The following is a 22,078-nucleotide window of genomic DNA, read 5'->3' as shown; positions in this document are numbered from 1 at the left end:
GAATATTGCAGTAGTGAGTATTTATGGAGGACTTCTCATCCAATCAAAATGCAGGGTTAGGAACAAATGTTGTATAAAGCCTCTGACTCTCAGTACTATAAAAAGATTTGGGACAAAATGACCTAATTCTAACATTATTGTGGCATTACTGTGTGTACCTCCCCACTGGGAGTATCAGCGGAAGATACAAACAGCACTCCAGGTGTTTTCCAGCTGTTGCTGAGGGGAAAGAAGAGGAGTGACGGGAGAGGAATACAGCTGCAGAATAACAAAAATCCGGGGAGAAAGTAATCTTCAACAAAATATGTGTTTGTTAAAATCTCATTTATTCATCCCTGATATACAAAACAATGTTTCATTTTTCTGTGTGAAAAATAGCTCTGGATTTTGTTCAGCTCTGTCCGGTTATGGCCTCGGGGTTTGCTGCAGAGGAGACCTCCAGTATTTATAATGTACAGTCTGTAAGAGCCCTAAGGAGTGGATAAAAGATAACCCTTAACAGCTGATGTGAGGATCGGGCCTTATCAAAGCCCCTCAAAACTGAAGGAGAGAACAGAGGGGAGCATGATAAAACTGACCCAGCATCAGTGCTTAAGGGGTTCTTGTACGAGAGCGCCAGCTACAGTCCATGCAGCAAGATTCACCAGAGAGCCTTTTAAGACCAGACAGAGAAGGTTTCCCAAAGCCAAAGTGAGGAGTCAGAGCCATTTTTCTACTTGAACTGAACACCTAAAGGTGCAAACTGTGTCTTAAATATTTCAATGATGACTCGAGTGAGATTCTGTCAGCTTTTACTGAGGCTTCTGGGAAACCTTCCCCTTAAATCAAACATCACTTTATCACACTGAAGCTCCCGCGTGAGCGTCAGTTCTCCTCTTATACATACATCTTTTTACACTTTTCAGGTTTCTTTACAAAAATAAGGTTATCTTGCATTCATGTCATCAATTAAAACTGGGTTACAAAGTGAGATGAACAACTGTTATTGCACAAATTGATTACCAACAAGTAGATCATCCATAAAAAAAAACTTCAACCTTGATTAATACAGACTAATAAATATGCATCTACCTCGGTCTATATCTGTCTGATAGCAAGTGAAATGAAAAATTGTGAAATGTTCGCGGAGGGGAAGGCTCTGGCAGAAGGCTGAATAATGAAAATCGATGAAAAGCACAAACAAATGAACAGAACCAAATCAGACGAGTGAATCTCGGTCAGTCCCTGGGGCGGGGGTGGCGGGGTAGGGGTGTGTGACGACGACAAGGGGTTGCCATGGTGATAATTGCACACATCATCCACCCTGCCTCCAGATTTATATGGGGGTGTGTGAAAAGTGCCTTGTCTACATGTGTATGAGTAGAAAACCAGATCCAAACACTGATGCAGGCACTTGTGGAATGAACATGTTGCCAACTGGACGCTTTGACATTCACCTTCCCCTGGCCTCACAATTACATTTCTTTTGCTTTCCTGTCAGGCAGTCACTGTGAGCCTTCATCCCAATAGTGTTATTTGCACTTTACAAATAAACGTCTTAATAGAAATGCTTCAGACAGTATGTCAAAAGATTAAAAAACAAAACAAAACAAAACAAAACAACATAAAGGACAGCATGAAAATCAACATTAAAAATCAACAAATGTTGAAAAAAATACAACAAACATCATATAACAAGCCCCTAAAAATCTCTGGCAAAAAAAGAGAATAGTCAACAATTTCAGATTAAAGGTTGACATTAAATTAGGATTTTATATTACAGGAATGATGTTAAATATATTAATCTGTAAGTATAACTTTGCTAACCCAAAGACCCCATCCCCAGTTTAAATCAGGCGATACATAAAGTTCATTGGATGAATGGAAGATGCCAATCGAATATAAGTACAAAATAAGATGTAAAGAGTATAAAAACACATATAGCGTACAGGCACAAGATGGCAACAATAAGAAAACATCATTCACTTGTCCAATATTCACTTCTGCCAAGCCTTTGTTTCTTATACATTTTGATCACATAAAACAAATCCACATGCACTCTATCATGCAAAGCCATGCTACTTTACTGTGTATATTTTACTTTCAGTGGCGTGCAGCAAGACAAGACACCACCAAAAGTAAAATCCATGCAACGGATCGTATGCTGAACATGACATTGAAGCTGGGTATGGGTGAGTTTTTAAGGCATCCAAACAGTAGCGCTCAAGTCTGTGGGAAGTAGTGGGCATTGTTGCTTGGTTAAAAAAACAAAACAAAAATGCACTAGATAAAAAATACAAACAAACAAAAAAGGCCTGTGTCTTACAGGGACATACAGTATTTGGGATCAGTAGCCAAGATAAGTAAAAAATGGGAGTGGAAGTGGACAAGGGAAAACAAATCCATGTTTTTCTGTCGATGATTAGAGAGCATGCTGACAAGCGACAGGCATTATAGCAGGCATGAATTTTTAAATACACAGTACTTATACGTTATGTGTCATGTCAGACTGCTTGCTGAATCAGAAACCATGCTGCCATCAAAATATTAATGGCTGGAGTTCCTGGTTTAAAATCCGCGTTGGGCTCGTAGCTGGAGTGCTAATTTTCTCTAGTAATGAGTTGGCCTTCCGTTGGTCAGCTGGATGAATTCTAAATGGCTAAACTTCATTTCTGAATACTCGCTGAAGGCCAGTTGTGGATTTCCTGTAGGGTTTTTGCCCCAGTTAACCTCACCTGATCGTGCTTCAGTTCACTCAGACTACTGGTCTACATTAATCAAGCTGATTCTCCTCACATATTGTCATCTAGTGCGGTGCATGTTGACACCGGTGTCTGCCTCAGCCCTGGATCATGACATCATATAGCTGTTGGGGGGGGCTACTGTGTCTCTGACACAGCAATGGGGGTTAGCTAACATGGCGATCAAAGGCAGGTTGATGAGAGGGCCCTGAGCAGCTGGTTAGGCAATGTCGTCTTCATTCTTTCAACCATCCATTTGCTCCCTGCTCTTCCTCCCTCCCTCCCTCCCTCCCTCGCTTCCTGCCCTCTCCATCCTCCCCAACCTTCTCTGGAACGGTTATTAAGAGCTATATTTAGATAAGCAGAAAACCTCCACTCTCTGAGTGCATCTCTGTGTGTTTTTCTATGTGTCTTTGTGATACAAGGCTGTAGCTACAGTACGAAAGGAGTGTGTATGTTATGAGAAGGGCTACGGGTGCTTTCGCTGCTGCCAACAGGCATGTCTGCTTGCATAGACTGTACTCTCAACCCGACCATTTAGACTCGCAATCAGGAGATAAGGTGAGCAAGGAAAAAAGTAATAATGGAACCTTGAAAATACAGAAAACTAAGGCATCTGTCCCTATATGAGTCCAGTGCTTTACAGTGGGTCAAACTTTAGTGTGATTTTCAAAGAAATGGCACCATGGCAATTTCCAGTTAAACCCAGTCCACCCAGTCAGTCAGAAATTAAATTATTCAAGCTGGAAAACAGAGACTGAAATGTGTTCTAAAGGTAACAAAAAAAAATCCTATAAGAAAAAGTCGTTTGCTACCTCCTTCGTCATGCACACTCACATTTTCTCATTTCATACACTCACACTAACAGTACACACATTCATTATTCTTCCCTGTCATCATTGCTAGATTTCTCTGCTCAAGTGGAAGACTCATTCAAAAGATAACTCTTGCAGGTCCAAACTTTGATCTCAACTCTAAAGATACACGAGCTAAACGAAGTCTGCTAAAAAAAAAAAAAACAAACCAAAAAAAAAAAAATCCCTTTTTTAAAGATTTCGACTCATTCCAAGTCCCTTGTTGGATTCGACCAACATGCGTCTTTTTTACTCCTCCCTAATCCACATTCGCTCTGCTGTGGGTTCCCGAGGGAAATTGGAGAGCAGGGCACAGGTTGAGCTGTGTTCCAGCCTCCTGTGGAGTGTCTGGCTTGGTCAGTGCAAGGCTCCAGGAGAAAGTACCGGGGGGCCTATGAAGCAGAGTGATGGTGGAGGGGTGAAAGAGGAGTAGATGAGGAGTTGAGAGGAGGCTGGCGTAGCAGTAGAACTCTTTCCAGAATTAAATACTGATCCTAAGCCCTGAGGATTTTTGCATGTTTGTGGCTTTGGGGCATTAAAGACCTCAAGGCCTCACTCCTCCTCCTCTTCCTCCACCTCCTCCTCTACTTTCCCTCACTGGGATTTCTCGTCGGATTCAGAGGGGGTATGTTCACGGGGCAGCGACATGCTCTTGTGGCGGTCCCACAGCTTGTGGAGCTCGGTGGCCTCGTTCTCACTGCTGCTGGTGCCGCTGTCCCGGAAGCTGGCCAGAGGAGGACGCACCTTCACACCTTTCACTGTCACAGAGCCCTCAATGGCCTTGCGAAGCTGGGTGAAGACAGACAAGCCAGTTAGAAAAGATCTCAAAACAGAGCCCAAGGATGTTGAGAGTATAATTTATGCTTTATTATTTCACTAAAAATTTGCTAATGGAGTGAGTTGATGCATTCAATGGTGAGTTTTTAACAGCGCTGCAACAGTTCTCTGGTTAAACAATATTTTATCTCCGAATACTTTTTTTTTCCACTTGTCGAGTGTGTCAAAAATGAAAACCAATCCAACACACACACTTTAACAGTTTTCAGTAATATTTTCTCATCGTTACACAGAAACGCATGTCATCAGAAAGAAGAAAGGAGCCGAGAATGCTATAATCACATGAAAAATCTATAGATTGCTTAAAGTAATTATCAGTTTTTGCAAAATGCCAATGAGTAATTGCAATTTTTTTTTCTCCCACCACTAAAAAAAGGTTTTGGAAAGTTTAGTTGGGTGTGTTGAAGATGAAAACTGATCCCTCCATGGTGAAAACCCAACAGCATAAATAAATTGATATAAAATAAAAACATCCCAGTTTTTCATACGTCCCTAAATGGAAAATGAAGCCAATTTAGCAACATCAAACACACATTTAATTTTCTAATTCCCCTTTGTGTCTGAATGATGCTGATTCATGTCTACAATGGTCATGGGAATCCTGGGTAGCAGTGTGATGGTAGTTTGCTAGAGGGTGGGGGTGAAGTGGGTTGGTTGGTGGGAGGAAACAAAGGAAAAGCTGGGGGGGTAAAGAAACGTGTCACACTTTGCCTTGTCTGCCTTATATCACTTTTATTTCTATCCTGGTGCTTCCCCGTTCTTATGTAAAGAATACATAATTGATCACAAAAAAAAAAAAAAATTAAAAAATTAAAAAAAAAAAAAAAAAATCAATAAATAAATAAGTATACATACATTTGAATGTGTAAAGAAACCATTATTCAGTCTCCTGAACATTTTGAAACGGTGTGAAAGTTTGTTGTGATTCTTTGTGGTCTCTTTCATCCCATCTCTCATTCCTCTTTGTGTGAGAGAGTATAACTGACCTTTCTGTTTGGCCAAGCCAAGTTTGTCATTTGATAGGGTGAAGGATCTGGGTGCTACAGATCCAGTGTGATAGTGAAAAGAATAATGTCTGAATGCTGTAGGGTGGAAATAATGCACTATAATCCCGCACACAAGAATCCCTATGATTCCTCTCTTCCTTATGGACCAGACAGGTTATGATATAACAGCATGTTTGTGACAGACGGGCAGACTGCGAGAGGCTGGGCTTTATCTGCCTTGGCTGGGTTTTTTGTCTGCTGGTAGAACACAGAACAAAAAAGACTAAATGTCAGGGACAGGCAAGCAGCACTGCACTTAGCAACAATCCTCTCGCCACTTCCTGGCCAATTCACAAAGAAAGAGGGGTTTTCAGTTGTTTGTGAGGCAGTACAGCTGGAAGGAGAGGGAGGGGAGCAGAGAACAGACAAAGACAACAGAAAGAGACAGCAATATTAAACAGCCTTTTGTCTCTCAGTACATAACAGGCAGAGGGGGAGGAATCATTGTTGATTGAAATGTCTTTGTCTAAGCATGTATAGCACTGTGACAGCACTCCTGATGATACTGACAGCAATTTTACAGTTACAAAAGCAGTAAATATGCTGCCTGTGTAAATGATGACAGTCATGACTTTTTACATGAGGCTGGGATGAAGAAATTTAGAAAAAATGGATTTGGATTCAAGTTTGGGTTCAAGAGGTATGAAACCAATGAAACACCTAATAAAGTGCTTAAAGATATATCATAATTATGTGAAAATACTACAGAATACACCAAAAAAAGACAAACACCCCGAGAAGACTCTTACTTCTTTGAGGGAAACCACGCCGATGAGGCGTCCAATGCTGGTGACGTAGGCGTGGTCGAGGCCCAGCAGGGAGAAGATGGTGTGGGTCTGTAGGAGAACATAAGAGGTGGTTGGAAAAAATAGAAACGGCACAATCCAGAGACAATAATGTGCTGGGTTCCTGCTTTAAAAAAGAAAATGAGGCTCTTTTAGGGAAATGCACCACTGACTTCAATTATCCAACAACAACTTCATTCACAATGGATTCACTCAACTAGTCAAATATTCAGCTAAATGGGAAACGATCACTTTGGGGGATGAGACACCGGGACATTCAGAGTGTTCTAGCTGTAGACCAGCTGTAACAATGCTCTGAACAAAGCGGGATAAATGAAAAGACTGCAGTAGAATGTAGATAGAAAAGCCTCTGTTAACCTGGCTACAAGGCTGGGAAAAGGTCTTTATGAGGGCAACAAATTACTTCACAAAGAACAAACACAAACTATAGGTTTAACTGCCAATCAGAGACTGATGCATCAGATAACAGCCCACATCTGTCCGGTCTAAAGTGCTACAGACCTAAGCTTTAGGTGGCCTGTAATAGTGTGTGGAGAGGCCAAATAATCTAGGTGAAGTATACAGTAGAAACAGAGAATATAATAGGAACCCAAACACAAATGTAGTAGGTGACAGAGAAAGATACTGCTGAGAATCAACCTTTAAATGAAGTAGGAGACTTCTTGTTTCCAGGTGTTAAACTTTCTAAATGAACAATGTTTTGGGATATTTCGTTGAAGATGAAGGATTACATGTAGTTTCAAGAATTTTTAACAATGTAATTTAACTATTGTGTGGAAAAACCATATCAGACACAAATTATTATTCAAAGCAGAGTGTTTTAAAACACGTCTAAAAGGGATCTTTAGGGTTTAGTATTAATATATAGACTCCCACTTCAGACTGGAGCCTCTGAAAGTGATGCTGTCTCATGAAAAGGGTCAAACGTAGATTGAAGATGTTAAAGTGCAGTCTATCTTATAAAAGGGGTATAAATGTCTAGACCAATTTCTAATAATAGTGTTGAAACCAATTCCATAATTTACATTAGTTTAGTTACAGGCCATAAACTGGCCACTCCAAAAAATGTCCCTGTTAAATAACCTTTCATGTCAGCCTATACTGATGGTTTCATACAGAGGACTGCCAACTGTCAAACTGTTATATATAACCTTTTTGGTAACTGGATTTATATGATTCATGATAGAAGAATTTCTTCGTTTCTAAAAAAACGATCTGAGTTATTTTTGTGCAATGACAAAAACAACAATGCTAAAATGTTTTGTGAATACTGACGTTGTCATTCATGTCTTTATTTCTTACATTTCTACTTTGTTTTTCTTTTATATTATTGAAAATGTAGATCTTGTATACCTATGACCCTGTTTTGCTCTATTTACACTCATTGCCCGTTTAGTACTGTATTTGCCGATGCAATTACTCAGTTTCCCCAGAGGGATCATTAAAGTTTCATTTAATCTTATCTTCACCACTAGAGTTACTATGGAGGAGTGTGGCTGCATGCAGCTAAAAGCAAAAAGAGGGAGAGGTCAAAAACTTCAGTGACGGATCAGAAAGGTTGCAGGACTGATGCCAACTAGACTTTTTGTTCTAGACCCTTTTAGTATTTAATGGGACTTTATGCTTAGCCAGAGTAGGCATTTGGGACATTTGAAATTGATCCCGTTGTGCCAAGTAAAAGGAAGCCGTGCCAAAGAAAAGATTGTTAAGTGTTTTTAGTCAAGGGCCAGCTGTAATGTAATCTGTCAAAGTGTTCCCCCACAGGAGGATATTGTAGTTTTCTCTGGGGACAGTGTCAGCTCACCTCCAATTCAACCCATTCACATCTATTTCAACTGCAATTGAATGATTAAAGGTGCTATTAATAGTGTCATCAGACCAATATGGACTCTAAACAAACAAGACTTAGATTAGCAGCTCCTCCATTACCTTTTACAGTGAACTCACATTTGGTGTTTTCCCTCTTCAATCACAAATTGAAATTCTTTGACTGAACAGAATGGGGATTATGGGAAATGTGGCCTTAATTTGAAGAAGCGCTGCCAGCACCAGAAACTACAAATGATCTCCACTATATATCTCCACCATTACACACTGAAATCTAATGAGGATACCATTGGATCGATTCACCCAAATTACAAAAAACACATACATTTCCTGACTTTCTATTTTTTTGCCTAGCTTTTGACATATACACTATGTCTCCATTAAGATTTCAGGCACTGACCCAATACACTGGGGGTGAATAGAATGTTTTTTGTGGTGGTCATAACGATGGATAAAGCAGTAATTTGAAATTTTGTGAAATATGCTTATTTGCTTTCTTGCAGATTAGACTTTTAAAGCCAGCACCTCAAAAGCTCATTGATAAACATGTGAATTTGTTTAATTCGTACAGTGTAAAAAATACACATTCCATTACCCTCAATTGTATGTGACTGAAAGCAGAAATCTCAGAGATGGATATCTGGGCACATCAGTTCCCGCTACCTTCAGAACTAGATGCCATTGGAGAAACCCAGATGGGTGACAAATTAAAGAAAAGAAACTGAACAAATGAGTGGACAAACATAACAAATGCAGATGTTTGCATACAGAGCTTGAAGGGTCACTGAATATATTGATGAGTATGAAAATTATGGGAAGCACATGCTATAGCCTGTGCAATAACCAGATCTCAACCAAGTTTAAACCTTTGGGAGATTTTAGACAAAAATGCTAGATACAATCTCCTCCACCAAATGAAAGAATAGAGTAGTAAAATATAATAGTAATAGTAATAGAGTTAGAGTCCTAGAGTTGTAAAGTCAGTGCCAACATGGCTCAAAACCTTACGAAGTCACATGGTTTTACTTTAATTCACCACATATCTGTACGTTTTTGTTTTTGTAATTTGAGTGAACCAACCATTTAATGGAATTTGTTTTTTTTATGATACTTGTTATTTGAACAACACCTTCATGAGGTCTTCTCTTTGATGAAAATGATTGAAGTGTGGGCTGCTTTGAGTCCTGTTTGCCACTTCCTCAAACAAACTGACGGTGGCCCCGGGCAAAAATACAGAGAAAATATATTATGTTAAGTTACGTAAATATTCCAACAAACAGATTTGTCTGTTACAAAAGGGCCTGCAGACAAACGCACGACAACAATAGTAAACAGCATGTGATAAATGGTTGCCAGATTCAGAGAGGCCGAGCAAGAGAGCAGGGCTCAGATGCAGAAGGAATAATTTCACTAATACACACGCCTGTATACAGCACCGGCAGTGGTGGAGGGTGGTGTTTAATATTCTGAAGGAGATTGTGCGTGGTATTGGCTTTTGGCAGTGTGCAGCGGAGGGAGGGAAGCGAGATGGATTGGTGCAGGATGCTTCTCTTAAATGTTTAAAGAGTAATTGCGCAGAGCTCAGAGGACGAGAGAGGGAGGGGAGTTGGGCTAGAGCAGGTAGCATTATGAATGAAGAAAATTAGCCACTGCCACAGCTGCTGGCAAGCCACAAAGTCAGTGTGTGCTTTTGTGCGTATGCTTGGTAGGAAGTGAGCGTTTCGACACTCAAATGTGTTTGTGCATGTGTTGAAGACAGAGGCTCTTCTAGATTGTGTGACTGTGCCACAATAAGAAAACTAAATCAAGACAAGCTCTAAAGAACTAAAGCTTCTTTCATTATGCTGCTCCGTCTCTTTCTCTTATAGACAGTGGGGGGTAAATTTGGCTTGAATGTGTGTGTTTGTGTGTGTGTGTGTGTGTGTGTGTGCTTGTGTGTGTGTGTGTGTGTGTTCTATTGGGTTGTTTGCATGGTCCTTTGGTGTCACCAAAGGAGCACTGGGAGTATTGTAACTGCTGGCTGGCCTCACATCAAGTTTAGTCTAATAGAAAACTTTTCCATTGGGAGGAGAAATGCCTTGTGATATGACAATGCTGAAGATGTTATTGATAAATTTCCCAGTCATAGTATCCTAACCTTCAACCACCCACTCTTCCACCCACAAGGCACTATCACTATACAATATTCATGGACTTTTAGTAGGAAGAAAGGTTTTATGAATATGTAATATATGTATTGATGGATTACACTAATTTTCAAAAAGAACAAATAGAATGCATGACAGAGTTCAGTCCTGAAACCGTAAAATGATGGTAATTTTCTTACTTTCAAAGCAGTCTGGTAGTCAAAAAAGGAGACGAATTCTTGAAAACTGTACGTCCAAATTCGTTGAAAATGTCTAATGTGCACCACGTTTATGAAAGAGCTGAGTTTAAAGGGTTAATTGGTTATGCAGATAAACTTGCTTATTCCAGAAGTCAGTGGTGCATTTCTAGATGCTCCTTAACAAAGTCCATTCTATCTTTTTAGTGTGTCAAAAACGCTTTTCAAGCACTGTATAAAAACACCATAGCTTAAAATAACTTGATTGTTGACTTGTAGTGTGTAATTGTGGTCACATGTTGTAGGGCAGGGGATTGATTTCAGTTAATTTGTACAAACAAAAATAAGGCTCCATTCTCGGGCCATCTTCATGTTCCTACTATCTCAGATGATGGAAAACAACAAAATATCTTGCTAAAATTATGTTTCTGACACACAGATTTACATAACAATATCTACAAATTACAGTGGTCCTATACAATCACTGAATAAGTGCAGTGAACAAATCAGGATTTAGAAAAATGTAAAATGCTTTTATCTATTACGGTCTATCCAGGCCTTTGAGATCTTTTGGTACAGGTCTACTTACTGTCCCAAAGGACAAAACAAAAGATGGAGAGGCAGCATTCAGTTGTTATGCACCAATAAACTTAAAGTCTGCTCCAACTCTACAAAGTTCTATTAAATTGAGGCTTATAACTTTTCTGTTTGCCAGTGCCTTTTATGAAATTTAATTTGGGACTATTTATTTGTATCTTGCACTGCACTGAAGGTGGGATGTAACTTTTATTCTCCTGTTTTATCAGTTTTATTCAGCTTTAGTTTATTTTTATCTTCTGTTTTATTATACTATTTTAAATCCTATTTATGTGTCTCTTTATAAGGTCTTCTGTTTCTTTTGTATCTTGTCTTATTGCCTTTTTAAGTCTTATGTAAAGCACTTTGAATTGCCTTGTTGTTTGGCCTTGAGAGCTGCTACACAAATGAACATGTAAATCAACGAATAAGTGCTGATGCACATGTTCCTATAATCGAAGCAGTTGTCGTACACCAGGAATCACAATCAATCAAATTCAGAGGTATCAGTGTTCTATCAGAGTGGATAACATGAATCGCAATACTAAGGGACACACCTAGTACCAAGAATGCACGTTTGCACTCCAGTATGAGAGACACACAACACAGAGGTTGAACAACAGCTGTATTTACAATCAGACCTTGTGCAGTGACGTGCGCTCCACTAGCTGGAATGGGGCGGGGTCGATCTTGCAGTTGTTGAAGTTGACCTGCTCATCAAGCTGCTTCTCCGACCACTCTACAATCTACAAAACACACAGAAGATGAGGGGAAAGAGTGATGAGAGTTAATCACTAAAGCGTTGCCAACAAAAGAAGGAACAAAAGATAGGTGTCTCTGCAGCATTTAAGGACTTTCAACAGCCAGTGTAGTATTGATCAATTAATTAATAGGTAATCGAATAAACTGCATCATATCCAACTATAACAGAGACAGATGACACTGGCTTGACTTTCAGCTTTAATAAAAAGGTTGATTCCCAGTGGTACAGCCTGGCTTTGTTGGCAAAACATTTATTTTCTTGACTGGCAATAAAACTTGGAGCGACAGAGTGCGTAATAGAGGCTGGTAACAGACGATGCCTTTATGTCTGGTGTCAGTCACTAATCAGAAGGCAGAAGCATCAAATAACCCATAGCACCTCCCGAAAAATCACCTCTCTCTGATAGACAATCAACGGACCGGACACTGCACTGAAACGAGTCTATAAATCATATGAGACCTACAACGATGGTGAAGAAGGGGAATGGCAAACAAGGAAGGGAGACATAGCGAGAAGCGATGACACGGCAGACGTATGAGAGGAGAACGATGAGTGATTCTGAGAGAAAAAAAGAAGGGATAGAGGTGGAAAGTGTGAGGAATGTGCAGCTGACAGAGAGGAAATGAGAGGTGCTGTTGATGGATGAATTATGAATGATGCCATATCCAAAAATATAAGACTCCAGGGTAATCTTTCTGTCTGGGGATATTGAGAAATCTGAAAAGTCTGTCAGAGCGTGATGTCATCAAGCGCAAGCTGAGGTTCGACTTAGACAAGTATGGGTTTTTGAAGACTGATACCTAGAATCCAATGCACTGGATAGCTGTAAGATAAGGCTGGTTATACTACATTTTTTTCTTTCTGTCAACAAATTCCATGAAAAGACCACAGCCAACAATGAATGTATCCTTTTAACAAGTATTGTGTGTGTGTATCTCACTAATCTCTCTAATCTTTCTGCCACAGAGCTCCAGTATTGTCCAAAAACTATTAAAAACACATCAGTGAGCCACACTGTTGCACTGGGTGACATGTTCCTGCATTACCATGCACCTACACTGTAGTTTATTTTGACTCAAGCCCACATACACTGTCCCGGTAGCTGAAAAAAGTCCCCAAAAAAGTGTTGCCACCAGATTCTCCTTCTTGGGTTTGGGAAACAGCATTCACACCATCATGACAGATCAAAACTCTTCATCGAAACCTTCATGATTGAACTCCCTACGCTTGTACCTGGTAAACACCCATTTCTATGAAACTCCATATGCTCAGTCTGTAACAAAGACATTTTGTTTAAAAAAATAGTCTACAAGCGCAAGCTAAGATACCTGGGTGATATCACTTTCATTACATATTTCACACACTATCACCACCTCATGCCTTTCAGATAAGATTGGTCTGATTTCCTTTTTTCACAGCTAACAGTTCATCTGTGACAGAGTAGAAGGATTTACTACACAATATGTTTTTTTCTGATTAAGGACTAACAGTTTCATCTCTGATATCTTGTGACCCCTTGGTGCTTTACTCTCAGTGGTTGTAATGTGTGTGTGTCTTCATATCTGTAGTGTGACTGACTGTCCGTCTTACCTCTCTAACGGTCATGTCATCTTCCATATCTCCGTCATCCTGCAAAGAGGAAGGAATAGGAGAGCAGTCAGTACAGAAAACACGGATATATAGTACACACACTAAACACAGAACATGACGAAACCCAAAGTGTAAAACAAATATACAAGCAATGATGAAATGGTAAACAATATTGTCCAGTTGGTTATTATCTCAATAAACTTAAATAAAATGTACTTTTCACATGTGCCTTCGTCCACTACATCAGCTCACAGAAGGTAAAATGACGCATTGAAAACACATAATCACCCATGCATCACATCATAAGTGTTATATAGCGCCGCTGTGTTGAGACAGATGGACAGAAATGGAATGAGTGACTATAAGAGCGACTACAGTACATTTAATGAGTGCGGGGGATGTGATGTATGAGATGTCAGAGCAGATGATCATTATAATGATGGATCTGCGACGCTCTCAGACTCACGGCTCATAACTGACAGGCTGACAACGTTTGGCAAGCTGGAGTCAAACTAGCAAACCCGCGCCTTACGGATATGCAAAGAGAACATTACAGAGGTCTGAGTGATGGAAATGTACGACTGAGTGTGTGAGAACGTTATCACATGGGTGTGTATGCAGCTCTGTATGTGTGTGTGTGAGACCGACTGTGAAATATGATTTCAAAGTGTTTAGTCATGTGCAGGTATCAAGTACAGGTATTTACTTTCTCAGGATTTAATGCAGGAGAACATGTGTGTGTGTGTGTGTGTGTGTGTGTGTTAGAGAGAGAGAAAGGAATAGAGCATGTGACCCAGGGGCTGATGGGAGCCCTGAGCTCATTTGTCCTCATCGCTGTGGTGGCTGACTTGTCGGTAACCCTAGCAACTGTTGCCGCAGGGTAGAAAAGTGGTGCCCTACTGTAGCATTATGCAAGCAGAGGCCAGACGTGCCTGGAGTTGATGAGACAAAACACAAACACAAACACAAACACAAGCACACACACGCGCACACCTACAACACTTTATCACTACTGTCTCACTGATCATTCTGCTTGTCACACAACAGAAGGGCACACTGAATGTTGCAAAGACACACTGTTGTTCCAGGGGTAAAATGTAAACTAAAGAAAGTGGGGAGATCAAATCACTCTGGTATGTGTTTATGTTTGCAGAAGAAAGTGGTTTTTGAGGGACAGAGAGAGAGAGAGAGAGAGAGAGAGAGAGAGAGAGAGAGAGAGAGAGAGAGAGAGAGGTAGGACTGTGCATGCAAAATAGGTGCTTTCAGAAAGATTAGCTGCTCTATTAAGAGAGCAAATATCTGGATACATGAGTGAGACAGAAGTGTGTTCTTGTGTGTATGTGTGTGTGTGTGTGTGTGTGTGTGTGTGTGTGTGTGTGTGTGTGTGTGTGTGTTTGTAGTGTAAACTTTGTGAGTCTGCATGTGACTGATAGTGAAATTAGAAGAACTGTGTGGGCATATTCAAATGAGATTTGAATGAGCACGCAAGTGTGTGTGTGTGTGTGTGTGTGTGTGTGTGTGTGTGTGTGTGGGTGGGTGCAGAGGCCTGTGAGAGGCAGTGGGACTCCAGAGTGCTGACAATAGGCCGATGAAGCTGTATTGCTTGCTGTGCTGTTTCTGTGACCAGACAAAGATTAGAAAGGTCTGTTGCTCTTCCTTTTTCTCCCTCCCTCCTCTTGCATTGATCCATCTTTACTTCTATCCAGCGACCAGATCCCCCAATCAGGGGCAACCATCCAAGTCATGGTCAGCAGGGAATGCACAATCTACCACCCAAGACTGCTGCATTATGCACACACACTGTAGGATTATGTAGTCAGCTAAAGCATATAATGAAGAGAGTTTTATGAATGTGGAAGTTTGGATAAAAAGGAGCCTTTTCTCCAGTACAGTCCCTTCTTTATTCAGCCCAAAGTGGAAGGAAGGGGTGTTGGTAAGGCTTTCTCACTTCCAATTTTTGCTGAAGGGAAGGCTTAGTATCTTTATCTTCTAATCTAAATAAAAAATCTGCCTTTGGTTTAAAGGGTCAGTTCATCCAGATTATTATTAAATTATCAATATAATTGCACCTGGTGGTATTAAGCTATGCAGAAAGTTTCGGTTTTATTTGGCCAGGTTTTGAATATACTCGTGTGGAAGTTCTGCTGCCACCCCGATACAATGGAAGTTAATAGAATTTTATCAACAAAGTAGGACAGCTTCATGCACAACATTCACAAGAGTGTCCTCACAAGTGCAGGCAAAGTAGTTATCATAAATCAACAACAAAAAAAGAAGATCATCTCACTGAGAAGCTTGTGTCAGCTTTGTTCAAAAATTTCTTGTGTGACTGTGCAAAGAATGTATTTTGGCCCAGACTTCACCAGCTTTGCTTAATAGAATTTCATTTGTGGGGCCCAAATCATTAAAAAGCAATGTGCCTGACCAAAACCAACGTTCTGGTTACTCAGGAGCAATAATTCTAGCATGTTAACATTTAGCTGGTATAATATTTACCATCTCAGTTTATTGTGTTAGCATGCTATCATCCACTAATTAGCACTAAAAGTACAGTTGTAACATAAAGTACAGTTGAGTCTGGTGGTAATGTCAATAGTTTTTCAGGTATTTGGTAATAAACCTTAGTATTAGACAAGCATTAATTTGACCTGATGATGGCGCTAGATGTAAGGTCAGGGGATTCAAGCTTTTATGTTTCTGAGGATCATGAATGTCTGTACCAAATTTCACAGCAATCCATCTAAGATCTGGGATATTTCCATAAAAATTATAAAAGTGAACCTCAATTTGGCACCAGAGGAAAATTAAGAGAATCACCAAAGTCATTAGGATACATTGTCTGGGAACCATGAATATCTGTACAAAGTTTGGTTCACAGTTAGGAAAACTTCAAATGCCAGTCTTTAATACTTTGAGGAGCACAAACTAAATTTCCATTCACCTACATTGTACTGGGGTGCTAGCAGAAATTGGCGAGACAACTCAAAACCTTGGAAAATTAAACCAAAACCATCTGCATGGCTAGATACCACTAGTAGTACATGAGAAAACACTCAATGTAGATAAGTTCTTGAAGCTGGGTATGATACGTTTTTATATATACTGTAAAGTCATTGTAATGTTTATTCTTTTACAACAACGTCATGAGTTTATTAGCTTTGATGCTGTCTGTACTGCTACTGGACCAACTCACGTCATCTGATGGATTTCAAGTAAAGACATCTTCCTGCATGTAATGTTGTCGGTCTTGCCTTTTTGGACCTTGTTCATACTAGAGCCCATCTGATATGTCAGTCAGCTAATATTGACTTATCAGTATCAGCTGATATGTGAGAGAAAAAGAATATATCAATTTATCACATGATCCACATGCATTACTCATTCCTGTTATAAATATGCACTTAAATTACACAGATGATCACAAAGACAAATTGAATATTGGTGAGTAAATAATATTGATAACGCTATTATTCAATACAGTGCATATTGGAAGAAGCCTGTATAATTGTTTGTAGACATTAGCATCCTTATCTCTCTGTCCTCTGTATAACTGTTTCAATGTCAAAAGACACTTTAAAGTTTATCTCTCATGCTTAAGCTCATTTTAGTAATGTCTGTTGTTTCCCTAACTGCTGCCTGTACCACACACTACATGGTGCATTAGGGAAACATTGCAACAGTAATTACTTATCACTCATGTGCAGGCAATGCTCACTTTGCTTATTGCTTGCACATTCTATTTGTATATCTGATTGGATTGCAGAGAGTTTAACTCAGTTGTGAAGTAACATCATTAATGGCTTTGTTCGAACTACAGTACTGAAAACAATAATGATGCTGTGCTCCTACACAGCCGCAACAGCTTTGGGAAAACTTGTGAGATGGTGGGTAGGTAATCTTAATGACAATGCTATGGTGCTATGGTATTGTTACTTTGGAAGCACACCCAAGATCACTGGCTACATCTTAGAAACAAGAGACCATCTTAGTCACATCCATCTAAAGCCCAAAGGTCTCTTTAATATTGTGAATCCTTCCATTGACACTCTGAAACCTGCAATGAATTCCTCACCCTGAAAGTATCTTATATCAAGCATTAAATCAGTTCACCCTCAAACCAAATTACAGTCAGTATGTCACACTCATCTTTTCTGGGTAAGTTCAGTCTCTCTCCTGTCTATCTTCTCCGTGTTGTCTGAAATTATTCAGGAAATGAAAACGTCATCCTGTCCCCTGAATATTTTTCCTATCAGATACCTAAAGGAAAATTTTTAATGGAGTCAGTGTCTTTGTTATACAACTTAAAACTTCTTTTCATTGAACCTATCCTGAAAGAGCTAACACTTGACCCTGATGATTTTCATAATTACTGCCCTATTACAAAATTCATCTTTCTTGCTATATGGTTCTTACAAAAGAGTATCTTATACTGTAATCGCTTCTAATTTATGAATGAGGACTGATTCAGTCAGATAAAGATCACCACAACACTGAGACCTTTAATCTTCTGTTACTCTATCATCCAACTGCTGAAAACCATCATTACTTGTCCTCTTAGAACTACATGGAAGTATGGCACGTAATATAGTAAATCATTCTAACCTCTTGGACTGCCTGGACTCTTCAGTTTGAACAGGTCAAACATTAGCAAGCTAACGTTAGTTTTGTCAGCCATCTATGCAACAGTTATACATGGCTGATACTTGGTGTAAATACTTAAGAACAAGTTTGCATGGATTTTGATTTAGTGATGCATAAATCTCCATATAGTTAGCACGTATTTATAAGTAGGCTAAACCTCAACTTATGAAAAACTGGTGCAACCATCTCCCATAGTCCAATTTTCAGTTATTTTTTAATGGAATTCAAAATCTTTCCAATTTACATCATTGTTAAACAGATTTCAGTTAGATATGCTGACCATATTCCATATTAACCCATTACTCTTTAATGCAAATGGGTCAGCAAGGCAACGTTAGTTTTGTCAGTTTGTTCAGTTTAGCTACGCAACAGTTCCACTTGGAAGTCACTAGGTGTAAACATATAGTAAGAACTAATCTCTATGTAGGAACTCATTTGTGAGGTGCTACTTATTTTAATTTAGTGATGCCTAAACCTCCACTCAGCGAGCACTTACAGCATAACTATGCTAAGTTTGAATTTAGAATAGCTGGTAACACCAGGTCCTTTAACCCAAAACATCAACTTCCAATTTTATGCTGGCCAAACTAACATCATATATTTCAACTCTGTTCTGAACAGGAGAAAGGAAGAAACTGCACTTTCCTCTGAACTGCACTTTAGCCATTTATAATAGAATGTCCCTACATTTCATGCAGCTGGATGCCAAAAAGACTGAAATGTGTGTAATTGGCCTCAGCAGTTTGGCACCAGATGTCACAGTGACTTAGCTCATTATTTCCCTGCATCACTGATAATTGTGAAATTTTGCAGTTATCATTCATAATAATGTTGGATAAACATGTCAGACCAATTGTGAAATCCTGTTTCTTTCAGCTTGGCAAATTTGCTGAGATCAAATCATTCCTCTCTAGTCATTGGTGCTTTCCTTTACATCAATCTTTACATTATTTAGCAGAGCTGTAATTGGCTCTAAGATCTGCTGTTCTCTCACTAACCTTCTATATAATTTTCTTTGATTGTTGTTCAAGGTGGACAACTAATAATATGCGTATGTTTAAAAAGGCGTAAGACAGTTTCTTGTTTTTTTTTGTCCCTGGGCTGTTTTCTGATGCTATTCACAGAAGATGATACTGATGCAGTGGACTGTGAACAACCAAACAGTTACTCAGAATTCAGTTTAGGTAGGGAAGACAAGAAAGAGGGCTCATTACACACGTACACACACACACACACAACATTTCTTAAGGCAAAAAGGACATATATCACTATACCAACACTTGAATTCAACTTGTCTGGTCTCTCTTGCATCATGTGTGTGTATACACATGTAAGTGTGTACACGTCAAGAGAGAAAGACACATGTTCTCAAACGATCTAAAGAAATAAAAGAAAAAAAGTCAAAGAAATAAAGAGGGAGAATCGAGGTGCCAAAAAACTTAGCCCACGAGCCATCATAAATAAAGCATGAGGGTGGGGGAAAAAGTAATGAGAAAAACAGTGAGGAGAGACTGGGAGACTAGGCGGCATCATTTCTCTGAAACAGACTACTGATGTCATTTACCCTGCATCAATATTTCACAGCCTAGATGGAAACATGGAAGGGAGTGGATGGGGAGGTGAGATGGGGAAGGATACAAAAAGGGCTTTAGAAAAGTGGTAAAGATGGACGAAGAGCGTGAAGCATAGCCGCAGAGATTAAACTGGACTCAGAAACAAAGAATGAAAGAAGAACTGTGAGAGTGGAACTGAGGGAAGGAGAAGAGGGGGAGTAATAACTTGATTTCTCTTCAGCTGTGAGGGTGCAACTCAGATGTCTTGGGAGAAAAAAAAATTGTCAATTTGTTTGTCCATATTCATGGTCAGGCCCACAGAGCGTCGATGAACTCATAGCAATGCTGCAATCAGCATTGCTCTCTGCCACGTGCCGGTATTGTATACACTGCTGAATGTTATAATAACTCCTGATGACAGAAAAACAGGCCCACTGACTTATGGTACTGTAATTCGAAACACACCGAGTGCTAAAGGGATTCATTACTAATTAGCTGACTGCAAGGCAATAATGACTAAAATGCTTCTAGGCCCACTTAACACATCCAAAATTCACTGCGCTAATAATATACCATCTGTCTCAGCACTGACCATACAATATGCTCCTCGTGGGTACACTTAACAAATCACTGGATTTATTAAATTACAACCAGCAGTGGCAGATGAGGGCCACTGGATTAATTGATTGGTGTCCATCAATTAATGTTAAACACTATAAAAATGTATATGCAGGGCATAAAATTTGACATTAAAATGGGAATATATAAAAATCCTTCTGTAAAGGCTGAGGTTAGTAATGCCCACATTGGTACTACGATATATTTTGCATGCCAGATGGCCAAACAGTTTCACATTTAAACCACAGATTTCCATTTTATCCCAGGAACTAAAAGATTTATGCTGCAACTAAGGGTGCAGGTTTGGTTTCGGATGTGGGGAGGACACAAAGTCATAAAGTCAATTTTATATACAGTCAATTTTTCCTCTGATTTACACACCAACAACCAATAGATGATCTCTACTGAAATGTAACATAATATAGACTAGTAGTAAGTAGTACAGTATTCCCGGGAAGTTTGTAATGAGTTTGTTGACAAGTACAATGTTCCTTATGAAATGCAATGCACGTCACAGCAACTCATCTTTCAAGATTATACTCCAGATTTCACTTTACACCTTCTCTAATAATGTCTTGATAATGTTCACCGCAGTGTCAGTAATTTCTGACTCAGAAGAGAAATTAAAAAGTTGCAGAATATATGACCCTAAATTACTGCGATTCCACTTCAGACGGATATTGTCAGAAGACCTGTGCTGAAACATGTTTGGTAATTTCGCTGAGCAATATTTACTTGACAGACTACAGAATGGTGGCTTTGCACTGGATTAACAGCTCAAAACACCTCTACAATTGTTGCAAATCAAATGAGACCCCCATGTAACACTAGTCCTGTATGAAAAGAGCTTCATTTTACCAAGGGTGCCACTAAACCCCCCCATGTCCATGAGTCGCTACTGTACCTACTAACTAATGCGCTTAATGAAACATGCCATAATAATAATACACCATGCTATGGTGAATTAATAATGGCAGGTTTCATTCCATTCAAAATTCACTAAAATGACTTATTCAAAGTTTTAAAAATCCTGACCTTTTATGTAGCAACCTGTCAGGACAATCAATGTGATTTTTATCTGCCAGAGTGCAAATGTACTGTGCTGTTGTACAGACATTGCCTCAAAGACAGACAGGCCATGTAATGAGCAGTACTTCTGCGGTAAATATGTGAAACTAGTACATTTTCTTTTGATTAATCTTTTTCATTACTACGGCTGTTGAAGAAATGTGTTTCCTTATTCACTTCAAACTAAAATTCCTCTGGTATAATGCAGTCTCCATTGCTGCCACACAACTCAACAAGAGCACTGTGGTGTCACGGTGTGAAATAAACGCCTGAGGGCTCACAATTTACGCCACTGAAAGAAAAAAAAAAAAAAAACACTCCCAGTGCGCCTTCTCTGTCACTAAGTTTGTACTTTTCTCTAGGCAAGCCTGTGCAGCATGGATTGTATTATGAAACCAAAGTGCTGGATTTTGGAACCATTTTTGGTGGTATTTTACAGCTGAGAATGGTCACTTCAGAAAACCGCACAGCCGGATATTAGAAAAATCAAACTCGATACGGTTCTTCAGTTGAAAACCCTTTGAGATCCTTTGGACAAATTTGATGGGAACAGTGCATGATTTGAGAACATAATGTTGTCAGTGTTTTCCCTTACTTATGAACAAGATTAAGCCTTCACAGTGTAATTTATAAACCCGTATGCCATGGGTTTATACACAGGCCCTGAAGCAATAGACGAAGAATGATCTGACACTGCATTGTGCTTGTGAATGATTGAGAATGTGTACAGACTTCAATAATTGTCACTGACATATGAAACTAATGGAGCCCTTTAAGTGCCTCCAGTCTAAATCATTAATAGTGCTAATAGAGTTACACTGACACAATAATGACTGGGAATCTGAAGGAAGAATAG

The 22,078-nt window shown here is 39.4% G+C and overlaps 1 protein-coding gene across 1 annotated transcript in view; it reads right to left on the bottom strand.

The window, feature by feature from the left end:
* Positions 1–3,042: 3,042 nt before the first annotated feature.
* clcn2c (chloride channel 2c) overlaps positions 3,043–22,078 on the bottom strand; it is a 168,355-nt gene continuing 149,319 nt past the window's right edge. The window contains exons 20-23 of the mRNA XM_040131541.1: positions 13,343–13,381; positions 11,631–11,735; positions 6,207–6,293; positions 3,043–4,363 (exon numbers count right to left, since the gene is read on the bottom strand). Coding sequence (XP_039987475.1) covers positions 4,169–4,363; positions 6,207–6,293; positions 11,631–11,735; positions 13,343–13,381 — 426 coding nt within the window. The 3' untranslated portion in view covers positions 3,043–4,168. The remainder of the gene's footprint in view (positions 4,364–6,206; positions 6,294–11,630; positions 11,736–13,342; positions 13,382–22,078) is intronic.

This window comes from Xiphias gladius, chromosome 7, assembly GCF_016859285.1.
Source record: "Xiphias gladius isolate SHS-SW01 ecotype Sanya breed wild chromosome 7, ASM1685928v1, whole genome shotgun sequence".
Lineage (NCBI taxonomy): Eukaryota > Metazoa > Chordata > Actinopteri > Istiophoriformes > Xiphiidae > Xiphias > Xiphias gladius.
This window is presented reverse-complemented; position numbering and strand designations above follow the sequence as displayed.